Source organism: Phacochoerus africanus, chromosome 15 (genome assembly GCF_016906955.1).
Source record: "Phacochoerus africanus isolate WHEZ1 chromosome 15, ROS_Pafr_v1, whole genome shotgun sequence".
Classification (NCBI taxonomy): domain Eukaryota; kingdom Metazoa; phylum Chordata; class Mammalia; order Artiodactyla; family Suidae; genus Phacochoerus; species Phacochoerus africanus.
The window spans coordinates 103,723,470-103,745,544 of record NC_062558.1 but is presented as its reverse complement, the minus strand read 5'-3'; the positions used below and the strand labels follow the sequence as shown (position 1 = coordinate 103,745,544).

The 22,075-nt window shown below is 40.2% G+C and overlaps 1 protein-coding gene across 3 annotated transcripts in view; it reads right to left on the bottom strand.

Moving 5' to 3' along the window:
* The window catches only part of HECTD2 (HECT domain E3 ubiquitin protein ligase 2), an 85,910-nt gene extending 64,224 nt beyond the window's left edge, over window positions 1-21,686 (bottom strand). For 2 of the 3 annotated variants that reach the window (XR_007132299.1, XM_047761454.1), the window contains exons 1-2: window positions 21,446-21,686; window positions 4,708-4,837 (exon numbers count right to left, since the gene is read on the bottom strand). Coding sequence is in view for 2 of the 3 variants with exons in the window: in XM_047761454.1 (XP_047617410.1) it covers window positions 4,708-4,837; window positions 21,446-21,583 (268 nt within the window). In the remaining variant the exon portion in view is untranslated. The remainder of the gene's footprint in view (window positions 1-4,707; window positions 4,838-21,445) is intronic. The other variant, XM_047761453.1, reaches the window with a different exon arrangement.
* Between the last annotated feature and the right edge of the window lie 389 nt (window positions 21,687-22,075).

Here is a 22,075-nt window from a genome sequence, read left to right as displayed (position 1 = left end):
TTCAGTGAGAAAAAGTGAGTTTCCTTCTTCCATTTCCTCCTCCTACTTCCTCTCTTCCCTGCAGTCCATAGTCAGAGTAAGAAGTGCCTTTCTCTCCTTGCTGGAGTCAACACCTCAACACTTACGCTTATATTCTTCCTTGATCCTGTCCTCACACCACTTCTCTATTCTTTCTGTCCATTTTATTATTTTATGTTCCTACTGCAGCTTCAATCTTGGAGTCAGATCGTTTCGAATGACCCTACTACCCTACAAGATTCCACTGTTCTTTCAGTTCAAGCTACTCGAAGGGTGGTCTACACTACCCCTAGATCCTCCACTAATCCACCTCTTAAGTCTTCACCATTTGAATTCTCCTCATAGAATCCCACTGAAATTGTGCTCAAAGTCACCAATAAAGCACATCAACCAACAAATCCTTGGCTCTGTCTCAGTGCTTACTCATCTGATTCCTTCCGAGCAATGGCACTACTGACCCGATCCTCTTTTAATTTCCTTTTCCCTTCAATTTCCAAGCCCTGGCACAACCTGGTTCTCTTAATTCCTTCAAGGCTCATTTCCTTTTCGGTCACCAACTCTTTCTTCTTTTACACTACCTTTGGCTCTTTTTCCTTTTCTGTCTGGGCCATTCATTAGCTATGTAAATTCATGTGGGGAACCCTCTGTGGCTTAAGCGTTGCTTACCCTTGAAGTAGGAAAATAATTCCTATCTCAGGCTGCTGCAGGGGCTACATGAGTTTGTATATACACAGTGCTCAGAACTGTGCCTGTGGAGTTCCCGTCATGGCGCAGTGGTTAACGAATCCGACTAGGAACCATGAGGTTGCGGGTTCGATTCCTGGCCTTGCTCAGTGGGTTAAGGATCCAGCGTTGCCGTGATCTGTGGTGTAGGTCGCAGATGCGGCTCGGATCCCGCGTTGCTGTGGCTCTGGCGTAGGCTGGCAGCTACAGCTCCAATTAGACCCCTAGCCTGGGAACCTCCATATGCCACGGGAACGGCCCAAGAAATGGCAAAAAGACAAAAAAAAAACAAAAAACAAAAAACAAAAAAACCTGTGCCTGCCACGCAGCAGGCACTAGAAGGAGTTCTGGTGGGGCTGCTGCTGTTTCTGCTCCTGCACACACTCTCATGGCTCTTTCCCTCTCAGGTTCTCTCTTGTTCTACTCTAAGCAGTAAACACTTGCTAAGACCCTCTAATGGACAAGGCAACTGCCCTAGGGTCTGCAAGGGTTATGTTTATTCCCTCGTGAAACATACAGTCTTGGAGATTAAAGTAAACAAACGATACTACACCCAACTGAGAAACTAAAAGAGGTAAGGGAAAAACCTCAAGTTGTAAGAAGGGAAGAAGTCCATCTGGTTAGGGAGAATCAGCAAAGGTTTAGTAAAAAGGTAGCTCTAAAGAACAGCCAGGATCTGATAGGTAGAGAGGAGGGGGGAGTGTGTTCCAGGCAGCGGGAATGAACTGCAAAAACTCTGAGGTAAGATATAAGGCAACCAGGAGAGTAGCTGAAGTGTAAGTTACAGGTAGGAGAAAAGTGGGAGACAAAGTTGAAAAGCTGTCATATTACGAATATCCTTGAGCATCAAGTTAAAATTTTTTAAATTTAATTTTGGAAGCATCAGGGAGTATGGAGATGATGTAATTAAAGTTGTATGATTAATGTGATAGGATTAGTCAGGCAAGGGAAACAAGTCATCAGGAGTTCCCTCTATCTGTCAGAACAAAAGTTTTGTTGTCAGAAGATGTGGGACTGAATTGTGGTTCTGTCACTCAGCAGCGTGCCCTTGGCCAAGTCACTTATCCTGTCTGAGCCCCAGTTTTCTTACTTATAAGATGGGTGCGATAAACAGAATGTTAAGATGGCCCTATGATTTTCAGCCTCTGATGTTCCATCTTGATTACACTGTATTACATGATGAAAGGGATGGGGCAGATCTAATTAAGGCTACTAACTGACCTTAAAATAAGGAGATTATCCAGGCAGGCAAAACCTAGTAACATGAGGCCTTTACATGCAGACAGTTTTCTCCCATGGGTTGCAGAAGACAAAGTCAGAGACACTAGAAGTAGAAGGGGATTTGACACAAGGGATCCTGCTACCAGCTCTGAAAGGGTAACCTGAAATACAGCCACATAGCAAGAGGGGCTGTGAGCAGCCTGGGGCAAGCTGTGTTGTCTCTGGGAGCTGAGAAGCAGCCCTGGCAGACAGCCAGCAACGAGAAGGGACCTCAGTGTTCCGACTGCAAACAACCTGGGGAGCTTGCGGGATTCTTCCCCCAGTCCAGCTCCACCTCCACCTTGAGAGACCCCTGAGCAGAAGACCCAGTCATACTCACAAAGACCTCTGACTTAAAAGAGCTCAAGCGAAAGAACAGCGTTGTTTTTAAAGCCACTGGGTTTCTGGTAATTTGCTATGCAGCAACAGAAAACTATATGGCAGCGACTCTAATATCTATTTTATTTTATGTGATTGCTATGATGTTCAAATAAAATTACATAAGCATTTTCTCTAAATTATATTACACACAAGTTACTATGTAGTTAATGTGTATAAAATAGATATCATCTCTAATTCCTCTCCCCCATTGAATAGGCCCATTTTCTTTATTTCTAAAATGATATCACAATTGTAAGTTTGTTTTGTTGTGGGTTGGGGGACTGCAATGTACAGGCATTGCCGCATCCTCAGGCTAATACAGAGGTGATGAAATATGCTTGTGTGTGTATGTGTGTGTAAATAAAAGAAGGTATGAAAGGCAAAGATTGACAAATGAGATAATGTAAATACTAACCTGCAAGAGTACAGATAGGTCTTGTGATACCTTGGAGTGTCATCAGAAAATATGTTTAAGAATAATTTATGCCTCATGCAGCAAACAGACACAGGCAATTTACCAGAAACCATGTCCTTAAACATTTCTAGGCTTATTTTGTTTTGTTTGGGTGTGAGGGACATTTTAACTGTTGCAGATTTGTTCTATCCCAGGCAAAGGGCACTTCAAATTATGCAAGTAATATATGTTCTCTGTGATGAAACAATATAGAGCTGTACAAAGAAATTGAGTGTAAGTATAATATCCAACCAATTCTGCTTTACCAAGGAAACCAGGAACAAGTCGATGGGGATCCTTCCGTACTTCTTTATCTGTTCAAAGAAGTATAAAAGGTTTCCCTACACTTAAAAAAACTGAAGTCACATTCTACCTCTAACTGTGTAACTTGCATTTTCATTTTACAATGTCGTGTATTTCTTCGAGAAAATTTATATATATGTCACAAATCTCTTAAAAGAGGCATGGTGTTTACAAAATGGATTACCATAATTGAGTCAACCAATTCATTTAGATTGCTTCAAATACCACTATTATAAACAATGTACACTCTTTCCATATGTCTTTGAACACATGTTATTTCTTTGTCATAAGTTCCTAGAAATGAAATGCTGGGTTAATGAGTATATGAACATTTAAAAATGGAATATATGTCAATAATTTGCTCTCTAGAAAAGGTGAATCAATTTCCAAGCCCTCCATCCATAAAAGTGCCAATTTTCACACTCCCTGGACAACACCACAGACACCCATCCCTTCATTCTCTGCACATATTGACTTCCTTGGGTCAATACGTGCTTCCTTGAATACTAGTGAGATTGGGCATCCTTTACACGTAATTAATTGCTCATATTTCTCTTTTGATTGGTCTATGCATACCCCTTTCCCTATTGGAATGTTAATGATCTCTATGATTCAAGGATTTGTTTTTCACTATGACATTCTACTTTAACTTTATGACATTTTAAAATTCTTATAGAAGTTTTAAATTTTCTTATTATTTTCAAACTTCTCAATTTTTTGTCTTATGGCTGTTGGCACTGTTATCGTTGTAAGAATTTTTTATAAAAACAATTTCCTGTGTTGTGACACATCTGAAGCTATTATTTTCAAAAGTATGGCTAGTTGGCCTAATTCAATTTTCTGAATAATCTAAGACCAATCATTTACAATGTGTTTTACTGGTCCATCTCCGTCTCTTTGGCTGTCCTGGCGGCAGTCCTATCACTGGTACAGCTTTATAACATATGGTCCTATGGAGGAATGGGCTCCCCCATTACTTTTTCTTACATCCTTTCATTTATTCTTACAGATCAAATAGTGCATCATTTTTAAAGTTTCCTCAAAAAAAAAACTGTTGAAAAATTCATTAAATGTTAGAGAGTAAATTAGGTGTGTCTGATATCGCTATGACATTTAAGTTCTTCTATTCAAATCACCTTTTAGTCTTCCGATAAAATTTTATAGTTTTTTACACATAGGTTTCACTTACTTTCTCTTAGGTTCATTTCTAAATATTTCAAATATTGTCCATTAAGTCTCCTAATTGATTACTGCTCAAATAAAGGAAATCTATTGAAAAATTCTGTATATTTAGACTGCATCAGCTCCCCAACCAAACTTTATTATTCATGAGCTTTGTATTTCATTTTCTTACTCTAGGTAACAATTACTACTCTTTTCTGTAAATATTTATAGAGCTCATTTCTTTTCCTCATTGTTTTAACTTACTAGACCTAACAGAAAAATGGTTAATAAATAAAATCTACTTTTTAAATAGTTTGATAATATATTTTCAGCCAAGATATACAGACTATGTATACTTTTAGTAATTATAATTACATTAATTTTTAAATTTTTAAGTTTTTTACCATTCTTGATGTTAGGGAAAACAAGATGTGTGGGTGAACTTCTGTTTTCAGTGGCTTCTTTCTTCTGGTTAACAGTTGAAATAAAACTGCTGAAAGTAGAAATCTGACCTTTGGATCCTCTGTCCAAACCCTAAAAACAGAAAAGTTAACACTGTAGCATAATTCCTACCTACTAGTTATAGTTAAATTATTTTACAGCAAAAATCATAAACATTTATAATAGAGACTTTAATTTGATGATAAAGAGATAAAACATGTATATAATATTGACTTACCTTTTCTAGGACCAAATGGTTTTAAGTATAAAATGGAAAGAGTCATTATCATGTAACTGCTTACAAACCGATAAAGTGTGGAAATGGGGATGACAGTGCCTTCCTCATGAGGTTACTGTGAGGTTTAACTGAGATAAAACAATAAACGCAACTGTAAAACAATTAGCACAGCTTCTTGTCATTAGTGCATGCTCTATTCATATTAACTGCTATTTTAACTTGGAATTTAAGTAACACCTTTTTTTTGTGATTTTCACAAATATTTGTTTCAGTAGTTAACATGCATGTGGTACTTCACAGGTTGATTCATTGAAGGTTTCCTTGTTTTTTGAGGCAACTTGAAAAGTTCACATAAAAAGATTAAACCCTTTATAGTTGATTTCTCTCTAAACATATGGTTGGACATCGGGTGTAAGGGGATTTCAAAAAATAGGGCTAGGTACTTAAGTGCAGATAATCCGGCAATCTTCCTGTAGCATAGAATCTATTAACACACTTTCCACAAAATAACTATAAAATTCAAAATATGTAATTAATCTGCACTTTATAAATAAAATCACCAGTGCAACATTCAGCTATAAAGTAATCTCAGGACTCGGAGTTCCCATCCTGGTGCAGCAGAAACGAATCTGACCAGGAACCATGAGGTTGCAGGTTCAATCCCTGGCCTCGCTCAGTGGGTTAAGGATCTGGTGTTGCCATGAGCCGTGGTGTAGGTCGCAGATGCAGCTTGGATCCTATGTTGCTGTGGCTGTGACATAGGGCAGCAGTTGTAGCTCTGATTCAACCCCTAGCCTGGGAACCTCCATATGCTGAGGGTGTGGCCCTAAAAAGCAAAAATAAACAAATAAATAAATAAATAAATAGAGTTATCTCAGGACTCATTCTCAGCTCTCAGCCCTTCCCAACTCATCCTATATTCCAGCTTCCAGATGCTTAGTAGAACACAATAGTTAACTTCTCTGACATTCACTTCTTTATGGTAAAGGTACACAATTTCTTTGCTTTCACAGAAGAGAGTTTCTTTTTCATCTCCTCCTTCCTCATTCACCAGACTGATTTCCATGTATCTTTTTAGAATGAGCTCAGATGTCATGCAGCAAAGAATTCACACACACCAAATATTCACTCTCACACACCCCCTACTCTCTTGCAGCTAAGTAGAGCCATCTAACTAATTCTAATAGGCCACAAAGAAAAGTAATGTCTACCATTTGTGGACTAGAAAGTAACAATGCTTTCAAGGCTGTGGGCCAATCTCTGACCCCTCTCTCCTTTCCTTCACTGTGACAATCGTAGAAGCTGCAAACTGAGATATTAGAGCATCCATCGCCTTGGGTCCCTGAGTCACTGTGTGGAGCAGGGCCAATGCTGACCAACATTAGATTACACCATTATCAATAAATAAACCTTTACAATTTTCAAACACTGAAGCTTGGGGCTACACTGTAAATGCTGCATAATCCATCTGCCATAACTTCTGCAAAGCTTCTTCTGGTGGTCACCATTTCCACAAAATTCAGTCACTCTTATTTATGCCTTATTTAATAATTTACTTAAATTATGCCACTGAAACTGTAATTGTTCTCATACTGGTCCTTTATGCTGGACTAGAAATTCCTTATTCATCACAGAACTTGACATCCAGTGTTGCAGAGATCCTACACTTTAGAGTAAATTTATTCTGTATTCCTTTTTAAGAGATTATTACAGAAAATAACCCAGAAAAAAAATCAGATATTATACACAAAGAGAATTTCTGGACCTAAGAGATTTTTAGAAATGAGTTATTTAACTCCTTTATTTCACAGACGTGGAAAATGGAAGTGAGACTCAGCTAAAGTCATTCAGCTAACAAGCACCAGAGATGTATTGGGCTCTAAATCAGAACTTGAGGAGTACTTCCATAAGGAAAGCACATCTATGCAATTGTGCATGTGTGACTTCTTTGGCTGCTCACAAAATTTGTTTTGTTCCTGGTTGTTTGCTTGCTTTGCTTGTTTTTGCTTGCTTCTTGGCTAGATTTAGGATCAATGAAATCTAAGTCAATATTTCTTTGTTAGGATTAGCCTACATAGTCCAACCTATAGAGTTAAACATATTGCCTAACCTTCTAATAGACATAAGATATGAATCTGAAGTTTCAGAATCACAGACAATATCATCTAGGGTCTTGAACAGAGCCTATGAGACACTGGGTGCTCCACAAAGGATTATTCCAATAATAACACCATACTAAACAAGTCATGTATTGAGCACCTGGTATATGCCTACTACTATATTAGGTGCTTTAAAACAACATTCCTATGAATTATGAATTTACACCTCATTTTACAAACAGGGAAACTGAAGTTTCCATGAAAAATATTCACAAAGCTGGTAACTGGGAGTTCAAACCCTAGTCTGAATGACCTTGATGTCGTAATCTTAAACCACGATAGCTCAGAGTCCCTGGCTACAGTAGCTATCACTCACTAAGCATTTATCATGTTACACATATCAGCCTGTTCTCACAACAATGCTTGTGGTTGATATTATCCTCTCTACTTTCATGGATATATGCTGAAGGAAACTGAATAGCTTTAGGAGCAACCCACTTAACCAGAGGAAATTAACATAAACAGAAAAACTAACTGCATTTTAGGGAAACCTGCTTTTCCAGCAATTTTGGGAAAGACTCAATATTTCACTTTATTTTTCTGCCCCTTCTTTTTAAAAAATTTTTTAAATGATTTTTATTTTTTCCATCATAGCTGGTTTACAGTGTTCTGTCAATCTTCTACCGTACAGCAAGGTGACCCAGTCACACATACATATATACATACTTTTTCTCACATTATCATGCTCCATCATAAGTGATTAGATATAGTTCCCAGTGCTATACAGCAGGATCTCATTGCTTACCCATTCCAAAGGCAATAATTTGCATCTATTAACCCCAAATTCCCAGTCCACTCCACTCTCTCCCCCTCCCCCTTGGCAACCACAAGTCTGTTCTCCAAGTCCATGATTTTCTTTTCTGTGGAAAGATTCATTTGTGCCGTATATTAGATTCCAGATATAAGTGATATCATATGGTCTACCCCTTCTTAATAAAAAGAGATCCCAAAGAACACTGCTTGGTTCACCAGGGAATCTTTAAATAATAATATAACAAGTAACGGATTCAATTAACAAAGCCATTTAACAACTATCAGCTCTAATTGCTAATAGATTTATAATGTAGATTCCCAAGGAAGAGAGAGAAAAACGGAGAAAGAGATTAATAAAATAGTGATACACAATACTTTCATATAAAATAGTCTCAGTAAATTACATAGTAAAATAGTCTTGGTAAATTAAAAGAATATACTCAAATTCATAGAACTAGTTTGTTGATTAGAAAAATAAAAGTAACCTATACATTCGAAAAAATATATCCTTCCTTGCTATAAATATCAGGATACTTAAATGAGAACTGTATTAACTACTGAGGTCAAGTTTTCTTATTTGTATGTTTCATACTATCAAAACATCTTAAATAATCGTGGGAACAAGTGCCAAATTTGATATACTATATGTTTTGATATGCATAATAATTAATAAAAGTAACCAATCTGTAACATGGGGTCAATGAATGGCTTCCCGGTAACAGAACTTTGCCAACTTAGTTGCAAATATCTACAATAACTTAATATATCAAGGGCTTTTTTTTGTTGGTAACTGTCACTGACATTACCTACGGCTGAGCAACAAGAGGATTTAGGGAGCACTGTAGTTGAGATACAGAATCAGAAAGGGAGGCCCAGTGAGATGAGACTGGGGAGGTAGGCAGGAACGGTATCACGAAGCCTTGAGGCTAGGCAGTACCAAGTCTACCCTGGAAGGGGACGGGGAAAAATCACGGGGGACTTGTGAGCAGGGAGTGACATGATTACATCTACATCTTAGTGAAATCACTCTGTCAGCAGTGTAGGGAACAGACTGAAGGGGAGCAATACCAGAAGTTACATCAGGCCTGGTGAGAGAAATAAGAGCTGGACTGAGACAGTAGGTAAAGGGAATGAAGAACAGCAGCCTGGGCCAAAGCAATGGCAACACGGTAACACTAATTTCAGGTCCAAATGTGAAGCATGAGGATTAGAGAACCGGTCCATAAATTCTAAATTAAATGAGATGAACAATGTAAAATGCTTTATTTCAAATTTCAGGAGAACAGACACAGTTTGACACCTCACCATGAAGAAGGCTTATGATTAAAGAACATATAAAAACTTGAAGAAATCCTAGATTGGCTTATAGATACATGATTCGTGAGAGACAAGAAAAGGAACCAATGGTCACTAGGCAAAAGCATGCTTCTTATGCCAAAATAATGTAATTTTTCTACCTGACAGGGTTACCATGATGCTGCTGTTACACAGCAAAGGCTATGCAAAACTAATACAAGGTCAAAACCCTGGGAACTACTGGCATACATGACATGAGCTGACAAAAAAGATTAAGAATGAAAGACCAAAAATGCTAAGAAATCCAAGAGAAGGTAATGCATTAAAAATTAAGGAAGGGAGTTCCCGTCGTGGCGCAGTGGTTAACGAATCCGACTAAGAACCATGAGGTTGCGGGTTCGATCCCTGCCCTTGCTCAGTGGGTTAACGATCCGGCGTTGCCGTGAGCTGTGGTGTAGGTCGCAGACGTGGCTCGGATCCTGCGTTGCTGTGGCTCTGGCATAGGCTGGCAGCTATAGCTCCGATTTTACCCCTAGCCTGGGAACCTACATATGCCGCGAGAGCGGCCCACGAAATAGCAAAAAGACCAAATTAAAAAAAAAAAAAAATTAAGGAAGGATGGAGTTCCCATTGTGGCTCAGTGGGTTAAGAACCTGATATAGTGTTCATAAAGATGCGGGTTTGATCCCCTGCCTCATTCAGTGGGTTAAGGATTCAGAATTGCTGTGAGCTGTGGCTTAGGTTGCAGATGCAGCTAAGATTTGGCATGGCTGTGCTATAGGCTGACAGCTGCAGCTCCAGTTCAACTCCTAGCCCAGGAATTTCCTTATGCTGCAGATGCAGCTGTAAAAAGCAAAAAGAAAATTAAGGAAGGGTCAAGTTTCAAGGAAAAAAGAGGTCAGCAATGCTGAATGATGAAGAGTGGCTAGGTCTAAAATGTGCAGTAATGAAATGAACAGTAATGAAATCTTGGGGACAAAAGAGACAACAGATTCAGGGGAGCGGTGGCAGCAGGAACTGGATGAAATGAATTGGCAAATGAACAGGAAGTCAGGAAATGAAAGCAATGAGCAGGGTTTGCTCTATCCAGAAGCTTCACGGAAGGGGAGAAAGGCCAGTGGCTGGAAAGGTACAGGTGTAAAGAAAGATACACTCAGCATGTTACCATGGATGCCAAATCCAGCATTCACTTCTACGGTCCCCATAGCGTTACTGCTATTCTTTGTGCAGCAATGGCCGTGGATTGGGGCAGAGACAGGCATTCAGCCAAAAGGCAGCCATCTGTAGGCCAGGTGGCCACACATTAGGTGGCCTGGCATAAAGGGCATTGATGCTTCCTAGTATGTTAATTAAAGGCAGTCTTTCCAGATTTTAGATGGAAGAATATGGAAAAGAGTGACCAGCTAAGAGTGAGAGAACATCAGAGGCATAGAAAGCAGCAAATCTCTCTTCCTATTTGCTTTCTGGTTCTATGTTAATAAATCCCTTTTCCAAAAGGAGGTATATATGGCCTTATTTTCTGTTCCCTGTAATCAAAAAAGCTTAAACAATAATGAGCAAAAACATCCTCAGTCTAGTCAGCCTCTTGGCTTGTAAGATGACTATGCCCTTAATATTTTACACTTGAGATGACATGAAATTAATCATGGACGATTTCACAGGGTGACAGTGCACTACAGATTAATAAGAGCAAACCCTCAAAATAGCAGATGCCCCACACCAGCTTACACAAAAGAAACCTTACCCACAACCTGATACTTTCATGAAAACACATGGCAGCAGGCTGTGTGGTGGTAGACTGCATAAAAACTAGAGAATCAAGAAGCTACTGGGTATTTTAGGGCTATCAAACTTCAGCCTAAATGAAAGGTTAGAGAACATTACGAGTCTTCTAAGAACTGGATCTACCACAGTTCTTACATCTGGTTCCCTGAGGAGCTTTGGAAGTGTTATCCACGAGTCCCGCGGAACAGGAGCACTAGAGATGACGTCCTGGAATGTGGCCAGCCTACCAACAGTGGGCTGCATGTGTTGAAGACTAGAGAGTAGCAGGATACCCAGCCAGCTGTTACAGAGGAAGAAGAGTACAAACAGGGAACATAGGGGAAAAATTCGAAGGATTCATCAAGGAGAAAAACTCAAAATACTTAAACCTGGCATAATAAACAACAGACTTGACTCTCTCCCCCCTAGGCAGAAGCTAACCAGGAGTTTACCCACTAAAAAAATGTGATGTAGTAATTGCAAAACTCATCAAAGACCATATTTCAAACATAGCTAACAAGGACCTCAATGGCTTTTTTGACAATATAATCACACAGATTATATTTGAGACTATAATTTCAAGAAATTAAAGACAAATACTTAGAATACCTGTTTCGCTCCTGTTAACATGTAACTAAGTATTGTCAATATTATTTTAAATTTTAACATATGAGTTCCTACTTTCAACTTTTACTAAGGAACAGATCACATCTGAGTTCAATTTCTGATTTATCATATTTTTCAATTAGAAGCCAGTAAGAACGATATTCATGGTTTTCTGTGATAGCTTTTGCACTGAATATCATGTTCTATTATATTCAAAATTCTGATAAAATTTACTTTGCTTATGCTCTATCCCCCAAAAGCTGCCTTAGGAGAAAAAACATTTTTATTCACATTCTCAACCAATCTTTGATAAAAGAATAATTGCTGACTCTGTTTCATTGTGAAACACTTTTTAAAGCCATAATATCTCACTGCATTAGAGTCTCTGAAGTAAAATATTTTAAATTGAATTTCTATGTTTACAAAATTCATTATTCATAATACATTTTAAGCTACCAGCTTTACAAAAGGTGGAAATGCTAGCATTTGAAACTAGATCAAGTGAAAAATTAATACTGCATTCTAGATATCTCCTTAGGTTAGCTGACAGTTTTATTTACTGCAGAGATAACACACTGCCAATGCATAGGTATAAGGACTCTACACAGAGCTCTTTGGTTTGGTGGGCAATGCAAAGTTGTCACAAGGGATCCAGTCACCAGGATATTTTAAATTACATTCAATATTTTCTTTTCTTAATTTTTATTTTGCTTTTAAGTTTTATTGAACTATGGTTAACTTACAAGGCTGTGATAACTTCTGCCATACAACAAAGTGACCCACTCATACAAACACACATAATCCATTCTGATTCTTTTTCCACATAGAACTGGGTAGAGTTCTCTGTGCTGTACAGCAGGTTCCTCTTGGCCAATCATTTCATATACCTCAGTATGCATACACCGATCCCAAACCCTCGGTCCATCCCTAAGTTCAATATCTTCTATTTGAGAAGAGCTGTACATAACGTATTTCAGAAAATGTTCCATAAGATAAATGACCAGGTATTTTCAAATGTCCAACAAGACTTGGCTAGTCAGAAAATTCACTTCTGTACAATACCTGTCATCAGTAAGACCAAATAAAAAGCATTAATGGTAATAGCATAAAGGAAATTCTAGATACATTAGTGTACTGGTTCTCAAGCTTTCTGGTTTCAAGAACTCTTCATACTATTATGTATGAACCAATTCCTTTTAAAATAACAATAAACCCATTTATGGACAATATATTTTCCCAAACAAAAATCAGTGAGAAGAGTGGCATGGTTTACATTTTACAAATTTATTTTTTAATATCTAGTTTCATAGAAGACAGCTGGATTCTTATATGTTTCTGCATTCAATTTGTTGCAATATCATGCGTCACACAGCCTCTAGAAAACTACACATACACTCACGAGAGAATGAGTGAGAATAAGACAACACAAATAACATCCTAGTCTCATTACAAACAGAGGTTTGATCTCATGGACAACCAAAAGGATGCTGAGGACCACACTTTGAGGATGGCTGTAGGAATATGCAGCGATGAGAACTAAGAATGAATCTAAGATGGAGTTCCCGTCATGGCTCAGTAGTTAACGCATCTAAGAACCATGAGGTTGAGGGTTCGATCCCTGGCCTTGCTCAGCAGGTTAAGGATCTGGTATTGCTGTGAGCTGTGGTGTAGGTCAAAGACGCAGCTTGGATCCCACATTGCTGTGGCTGTGGTGTAGGCCGGCGGCTACAGCTCCGATTGGACCCCTAGCCTGGGAACCTCCATATGCCACAGGAGTGGCCCTAGAAAAGACAAAAAAAAAAAAAGAATGAATCTAAGAAATCTTGGGAGAACGAGAAGACAACACTTAAATCTGTGCTAATATAGCCACTTGCCCTATGTGAATACTGAGCACCTGAAATGCACTCATAAGTGTAAAATATAGTTTTCAAACACAGTATGAAAAAGCTGTAAAATATCTTATTAAGTACCTATACTGATTAAATGTTGAAATGGTAAGTTTCTGGATATATTGAATTAAACAAAACATAATATTAACATTTATTTTACCTCTATTTTTATTTTATTTATTTTTTTGTCTTTTAGGGCTGCACCCAAGGCATATGGTAGATCCCAGGCTAGGGGTCGAATAGGAGTTGTAGCTGCCAGCCTACACCACAGCCACAGTAACATGGGATCTGAGCTACATCTGCGACCTACACCACAGCTTACGGCAACGCCAGATCCTTAACACACTGAGTGGGGCCAGGGATCGAACCTGAGTCCTCATGGATACTAGTCAGATTAGTTTCCACTGAGCCACGACAGGAATTCCACCTCATTTTTTTATTCTTTTTAATGTGACTATTAGAACATTTTACATCATATATGTGGTTCACTGGACACATTTCTACTGGACAGAGCTGATGCAGATGAAAGCACACTTTCCTAGACTAGATCCAGTCCAACAATCTTAAGAAATTATTATTCAGATTCACTGTTTCCCCATGTCATTCAGGAAGAAAAGATGTGCTGGAAACACAGCAAATTTAAAAATGGTATAAAATACAAAGAAAAAAGATATCTGGATAAATAAAAACTGAGTGACTTGTGTTGGTTATTTTGGATACGTACATAGGGATAATGGCAGTCTATGCACTTTTGACCACACCTCACTGAAATTTATTTTTCAAATCCAAAGAGGAATACTTCAGTAATACATTGATTGAGTGCTCCTAACATAAAGCCTGTATCCTTCAGACTCAATGGGTCCAGGGACTACCCATGATAACATAGAAAAACCATTTACAAAAGAGTGAGCGGCTTCCTGAGACAGACAGCAAAGGTTATTGCATTAAAAAGACTAGTGAGCAAATGCATATTTATGTTTTAAATTAAAATAAAAATCATTTAATATACTTTGCTTTACCAAATTTTAAAATAAACTGACCTAAATTACCAGTTAGGGCCATATCAGATTAGGGGCCTCAACTGTACAAATACAGTATATAGACTTAAGTCTACAAAGGACTGTTTTAGGCCCTGTAACTGGCTAAAGATATTTCGGTTTTCTTTTTTGCATGTTTTTGCACAATTCCTTATTGAAATGGTGGGTTATAAAATCAGTGCTTCACATCATTCAAGATGTGAAAAGTTGGCCACTTTCAAGGTATAAACCTCCCTCCAAAACTAAACGCACCTGCCCAGTGGAACTGCGTCCTTTAAGTGATAGAAAGACCATCTTTCAAAGGAGACTAGGAAGCCAGAATGTGGATTTTGAGACAAAATTTTAACACCAAAAAAGTCACAATGTGATTGATCTTATAGATAACTGAAATTTAACCCTACTTAATACAAAAGAAATGTTAGTTCTGAAGCTCAGAAACTTCAGTCTTTGCTTTTCAGGGAGCAAGGTGGCCTGGCAGATCTTATACACTTACTTTACAACGTGGGAAAAAAAGAAACTGCATCAACCGATTACCCTTGACACTAAAATACTGCTTTTAGAGTGTGTGATTTGATGCCAGCACAATTCTCAATTTATTGTTCTTTAATAAAAAGCATCTGGATCAAAACCAGTTACTTGGAATAGCTTCCTTGAATGACTAGGTTCAAACTTCAGACTGACTTTTCAATTACACTGAATCAGTAAAATTTCAACAATTTCTATTTTTAAACAGCATGTTCATTTATTATCATCATTCCCCACAGCAATGTTTTTTGACTGCTTACTAAATTGTCACCAAATTACAAATATCAATTGAGGAACAACTAGTTATTCACATAAGGCTTAGCAGTCTAACATTTTCACAGACAAGAAGAGATCCTTCTGATAGGAGAAAAAGTAGAAAAATTCAAACTTTCCAGGGCTTTCTCAGCTCCACTCACTTCTTCACTTATCTTCTGGTGATCTTTCTCTACTCTCTCTTCTTCAGTTCTAAGTAAATACAAGCAAGTTAATTCCCAAATACTATGCCAAAGTAAGGGGCTACACTATAACACTAGTGGTACCCCTTTCTGAAACTATGACTTTACAAAAAGAAATTCATATGAACCCAGGCATACTCTAGCCCTAAAGAGTGCAGAGAGCCCATGTAATCCCTTAATTCAGTGATTCAGAGTGTGTGTGTGTGTGTGTATGGTGTGCTAGGAGGGAGACAGCTGATACAGCTAGTATCTATAGAGCTTGAGGCTTGCTATACAGGGTTGTAAAGGAAAGTACTGAAACCACAGGACAGGATTGGAGAGGGCTGCCTGGCTTACTTGAGTGCTTACTTAGTCAAGGCTCTTTCTTAAGTACATTATGTGTATTAATTAACTTGGTCTTATCCACCCTATGAGGTAAGTTCTATTCGTATTTCCCCATTTTATAGAAAGAGAGCTACAAATACCAAATGCAGTAGCATACTGGACACTTTGGAAGGTCCTCTGGTTCATAACTTAGAAGGACCATTTTATTTCAATTGTTAAATATAGTCAAATTATTTGTTCTAACATCTTGAATTAATTAGTAATGGGAGGATAAGCAGACAAGTACAATACGGCTTTACAATGGAAAAAAGTTGACAAATGACTTTACAACCCACTCAAAATTAGAAACACCCTGGTGATGAATTTATATAGCTATAGCCCTCCCTTTCTGTGTTTCAAGACTCTTTTAAATATTACTTTTCTTTAATTAGATTCCTTTATTCCACATAGAAATTAGTGATCCATTCCTACCATAATTAAAACAGAAATTATCAGATATCCCAGAATACATCTGTCTTTCCCATAATAGCTGCATCTCTAGTAACAAAGTTGCCAACAAATTTGTCATCTGACCACATCCTCTTTTCTAAAATAAGAAATACTGCTGTACCTATGGGTTCTTTCAATCACATGGTCCCTGACCATAGACATAGAATATATGGAATAAGGGCAAGAGCATGGGTTTTTTTTTCTGAGTCAGAAAAGTCTCAACTGAATTGAAACTGAGCTTACACTTCGTGAGCCATTTTTCCCTTTGGCAGAATACACTACAGGTAATGTGGTTCCCAGATTCCTGTGAGTTGGGAACAGTAGCTTCCTCACAGTCACAGCAGTTAGGCGACTGATTTTGGTTGCACTAACTGACTGAGCTGAGAGATAACATGGAAAATGCTTAGCCCAGAGTAGGTACTCAAATAAATACCAGCAATTATTTATATTATTTATAGGTATTGCACATATGTGTATAGGATGTATTTTTTAATATCTGTGGTTTATTAAATTGCTTAAATCACCTTGACCAGCTAGAGCATTCATTCTTTACCATCTCATCTCTTGTTTAGAACATAATGGACAAAGTGTACAAGATTTTCCAAAAATAAGATTGCTGTTAATACCTAGAGGGGCCAGTTTCATCATACATACACATGTTTATTTGCAATGCTGCTGGCTGGACTGCTTTTTTAAGTAAATGTTTTCGTCTGAGAGAATTTGGAAACAAGAACCCCTTTATTAATCTCCCTCTCTCTCATTCCTGTTACCTAGTTAGGTTCCCCCTAATTCCCTCAGGCCTTACTATCTGGCCACCAACCTAGGGAATGCACCATCACCTTGAGTATGAACGACAAAGCTCCTTCCTTGCCCTCTCTCTCCTCCCATCTAACCACCTCTAATCGCTACCACTAATTTCATTATTTTGTTCCTCTATTTAAGAAACGCCAATGGTTTCCTGCTAAGCACGGGGGGGGGGGGGGGACGGGACATTCCCCACCTAATAATCTGGTCCAGCCCCCATGCAATCTCACTTACCTCCCACAAGTTGCCAGCATGCTTCCATTGGGCTTGCTTTATTACTCCCTAATTCTTCCCTTTTAGCCCTGTTCATGTTGTTTCCCCCACTGCATTACTTGACCCATTTGCTTCTGCCCATCCAAATCCTATCATCCTTCAATGGCCAGCCAGCTTAGATAATCACCTTTGCTTTGAGGTCTTTCTTCGCAGTTCTGCACACATTGATTTCCTTTCTCTGATTTCCTATAGTGCAAATTGTTTCTATGGCACAAATTGCTTCTATGGCTTTTACACATTGCTTTGCTTTGTTGTATTTTCATGTGTTAGTCCTGCCTACCCTGAGGCAAGAATTTTTTTTTTTTTAAACTTTGTGTTTTCTGTAGCATCTAGTCCAAAGTGAAACATAATAGTTGTTCAATAACTGGTAGTTACATTTTGGTCCAATGGCTCCATCAAAACGGTTTATATGCCCCAACACAAATTTCTCATTATTGTTTCCCCCCTCAACTGACAAGTCTCCAGACCTTCACTGGGAGCAAACTTCCCTTTATAATCTTAAACCAATTTCCTTCCTTGCCCTTCACCTCCCTGACCTAAGTCTAGCTCTTTCTTGAACCCACTTAGTTTCTTGCAACTGACCCATGAGAACCTCTTTCTCTTCTCAACTGATTTAAATGCTGAGTTGACACAGACAAACCCATCCTCATTTGTCACTATTATTTTCTCCTTCCCCATTCACCAATTTTTTCTAACTTTTGTATTACATCAGCAACTCATGTATACTATTCTCCTCCACTCCAATCTGTCAACTTCAGTAAACAGTCATATCATCAGCCCTTCATATTCCTTATTCTTCTTAGCTCTGTAGGCCTGCATCACCACCCCACAGCCACAAGGCCAAACTCAAACACAGACAGTCTTCTGAGGCTCTATCTTGGGCCCTTGAGCATCTCTAACTAGAACCTCCTTAACTGCCATTTCTCTCAGTTGCCCCCTACACCTGACTTTTGCTGTACCTCCCTCACTTAATCCATACCTCTCACTACTCCACTTCAAACGCTGCTCCACAAACTAAACGGTCTTGGGGCAGCAGACTCCAAGAAGCTTTTAATTCAGGACACAGAACCTCAATGTTCAATCTTTGCTACACCTGGGAATTAAAAAAAGATTGGGTAATTGGTTTAATGGCCTGGGCAATTGATTTAATGGCCTGCATTTGGGCCTGGGCAACCAGGGCTTTAAAAATTTCCCAGGTGATTCCATGGTGCATCAGAGATTGAGAACCAGTGTGTTAGGGTGAGAGCTCAGAATTGGGACTTTGACATGCTACCAAGTAACTGGGTGGTCAGTCAGGTCTGACACTACTGTGGTAGGCATTTCCTGGCTAGAATGGACTTCCTGCACACTTAGGTAGTCTTAGGCTAGATTACATTATGGCTGTTCCTTCCTGCACCCTCAGCCCCATCCCTGCACCCTTCTTTAAAGGCCCACGATACAGTCACAACTCTCTAAGCTTAATCAGGATCATCACATCTTGGTCTTCTACTTATTTTAGGGAGCCATTACTCTTAAATTATTTCCAAACTCTCATAAAAATGTGATACAATGATCTTTGGAAAAAGCTAGTACTGCAGGGCTACACCACAAGAGTCATAAACTCCATCTACATAGACAGAGTTGTTAACTTGGGGCAAAAAGGAAGAATCACTAAAATGGTTCAAAGAAATAACTTTGCGACGCAATCAGGTTCCTAAGCAAACCTCCAGAAGCTCTATTTGCTCCACATGGAGGCTGGAAAACAACCAAGCAGGCCACAAGCTGTCTTTCCCTGCCCCCCACACCAAGGCCTTGCCCACTTACCACCCTGGCTTTCCTGCCCTCTGGGAGACCAAGCACAGATTTTCTTAACTAAGGCTTTTCACTGCTATGGCTCAGAATTTCAGCTCTAGAAATCTCTGACAAATAGCACACACCACACATCATTATCGGTTAAGTTCCTCATCTTCTCCTTGCTCTTCTAACTCCTGGTGCAAAACCTGAGAAAAAGTCCTTTTCTCTCCTGATATGACTAAAAACATCATTGCTGATGACAAACCTCTGTCAATTCAAAGAAGAGCCTTAAATTCTGAATTCATAAAAAAAAAAAACCCAAAAACCCTATCATTAAAAAAACAACCCCCCCAAAAAAATTTTTTAAAAAATCGCACAATGCTACCACCCTGCTTGTAAGGCACCAAAACTGCCTTCAGAATCTTGAGTTTTACTAGGCATCCTTATACTCTTCCAATTTAACCTATGTCTTTTCAAGGTTTAAAAATTTCTTGAACTAGTCTTCTGATTGGTCACGCTTGTCCAGATTCTTTGATTTGCACTTTCAAAATCCTATAAGCTTTTAAAACTGAAAGATTTTAGTAACTCACTTGGTGATAAAACATGTACCCTACCTGAACTCTGACAATCCACCCTGAGCTGCACTATATGAAGCTGCTGAGAGACCTCAGCTAATTCAGGGTGAACAATACATCCCTTTCACTACAGAGCCATTATTATGCTTGATTATGGGGAACTGGCCAGGACCTCACGGTAGATGCTCTACATGACATATATACTGAATTACCTTTCTAAAATCTGAAAAACTCTGAATTTCAAAGGCCCATGGGTTTGAGTTAACAATCTGTAGACCAGTGTCCACACTGTATCAATCTCTCCAAGCTTTTATTCCAAGTCTTCAATTTTTCAGTTACGATGAGGTAAGTTTCAGGGATCATGCTTACTTGAGGACCTAACCCCATTCGTGGAACTGTTCCTATAAGCATATATGCATTGTTTAAACTGACTTAGAAATGATCTGCTGAAACACTGCCTATTTGCCAGTTAAGAACCTCCCAGATAAGCTATGAAAGCCTAGGATTCCAACAGCAGGAACTGGGTCTAAAAGCAGCTGGGTGACAAATTCCTTCAGAGCATTTCCCAAAGTAATTCCTACTCACAACTCCAATTTACCAATCAAACACAGTAATTTTTTTAAATTGTCATTCTATTACTGTCTGCACTCTGCTGTGCTGATTTAACATAAAAAGCTTGCTCTAACAATTTCCAGTTATCACAGTCCTTAGACATTTTTGAAAAACCTGCCGAATCAAAACATTATTCCTGTAATACTTTAAATTAGAGTGAGCTATTTTCGTAAGTTCTTAGTCACTTAAGAGGGAGGTTTTAAGAAAATGAATTGCAAGCAGGAATAAAGAAAATGTATCCTGTTCTCTAAACTTTTACTATTTTGTCACACAGGGCTGCATAAGTCATGGTCTTTAAATGTATGAAAGTTTCAAGAAGTAATTTGAATATTGTCTCAAATAAAAATCTCAAAAATCAGAGGTTAATTTTGTGCGTGTGCTCCAAAGTAAACAGTCATAACCACCAGTAAAAATAGGGAAGGGGGGCTGGCCCATTACATCATCTGGCAATATGCAGTTTCAAGCCAGAGAGCGCTCCCCAAATAATCCTTAAGAAAATCCTGCTGGGAAATCATCGCCTTGAAGCTTAGATCACTTGAGTCTAAAGAAAGGTTAAAAAAGCCTCCCCACCTTATGTCACATGTCTGTACCATATGAAAAAAATAAAACCATCATCGAGGCATCCACCCCCCACTACCCTGACTGTAAAGGAAAGGTCACAATTAAGTGGAAACTCGCCGCAAAGCGTGTTCAATCCGAAGGGGGAAGGGAAGGAAAAGCGAACCAAAGGGGGAAATATTCGCTTCCACAAGGCTTGCAGGCAGGCAGCTCAGTGGAAAATCTACTCTCGCCTGTCTGACACCTTATCCTCATCCAACAGATGATGCTGGCTCCAAGGTGCTGGTCATTTCCTAAGAGAGAGTGCCCCCACCCCCAACCAAAAAATAACCGAAAGCAGCCAGCGGACCCCGCTACCCCCGGCATTTCCCGAGGGTGGAAGGTGCTGCTCGCGAAGTGATCGCGGCTGCCCAGGAGGCACAACTCTGATTTCGGCCAGAGGAAGGGCGGCCAAGGCGTTTTTCCCAGCATGGGTCCAGGGGTACCAGGAGGAGACGCGGGTCCCAGGGCGCCCCTCGACCCCCTCCCGACCCGCCGTCGGGGCGCCCCGCGGCCCCCGCCCGGCACCTACCGCAGCCGCACCGGCGCCCGCCGACACGATGGGTGGCAGCTTCTCGCGCTCCGGCTCCTTCCCTTTCTTCTCCTCTGGCGCGGCCGCCACCACCGCCGGCGGCGCGGCAGGCGAGGGCACCCGATCCGCCTCACTCATGTCTGGCCGGGCGGCGGGAGCGCGAGGCGGCGGCAGCGGCCGGGGTGCTGCTTGGCGTTGGCGCTGCTGCCGCCGCGGCCGCGAGAGGGCTCTGGGCCGCCGTGTCCAACCACCGCCGCTCCGCCCGCGCCCGCGCCGCGCCGGGCGCGCGCCCGGATACCCCGCCCCGCCCCCGCCCCAGCCCCAGCGCGCGCCCGGCCAGCCCGCAGCTCCCGCCTGCTCCTGGCCTCGTCCGCCCCCGCCCCGCCCCCGGCTAGGCCCGTGGGTCGCGGGTCCCGGACGCTGGCCACTACCTCCCTCGCCAATCCCCGGGACTCGGGAGACGAGGCGCCGAGGCTAGGCCGCCATTTTTTTTTGCGGATCGTCGCCCGAGTTGGCGAGAAGGGGGTCCGGACTAAAAGGTCGGGACTCGGGGGTGTGGGGAGGAGCGACCAGACGAGGCCTGCCTAGGGTCGCACGGGGATAGAGCGTGCCTCCGTGGGGGCGGGGCGA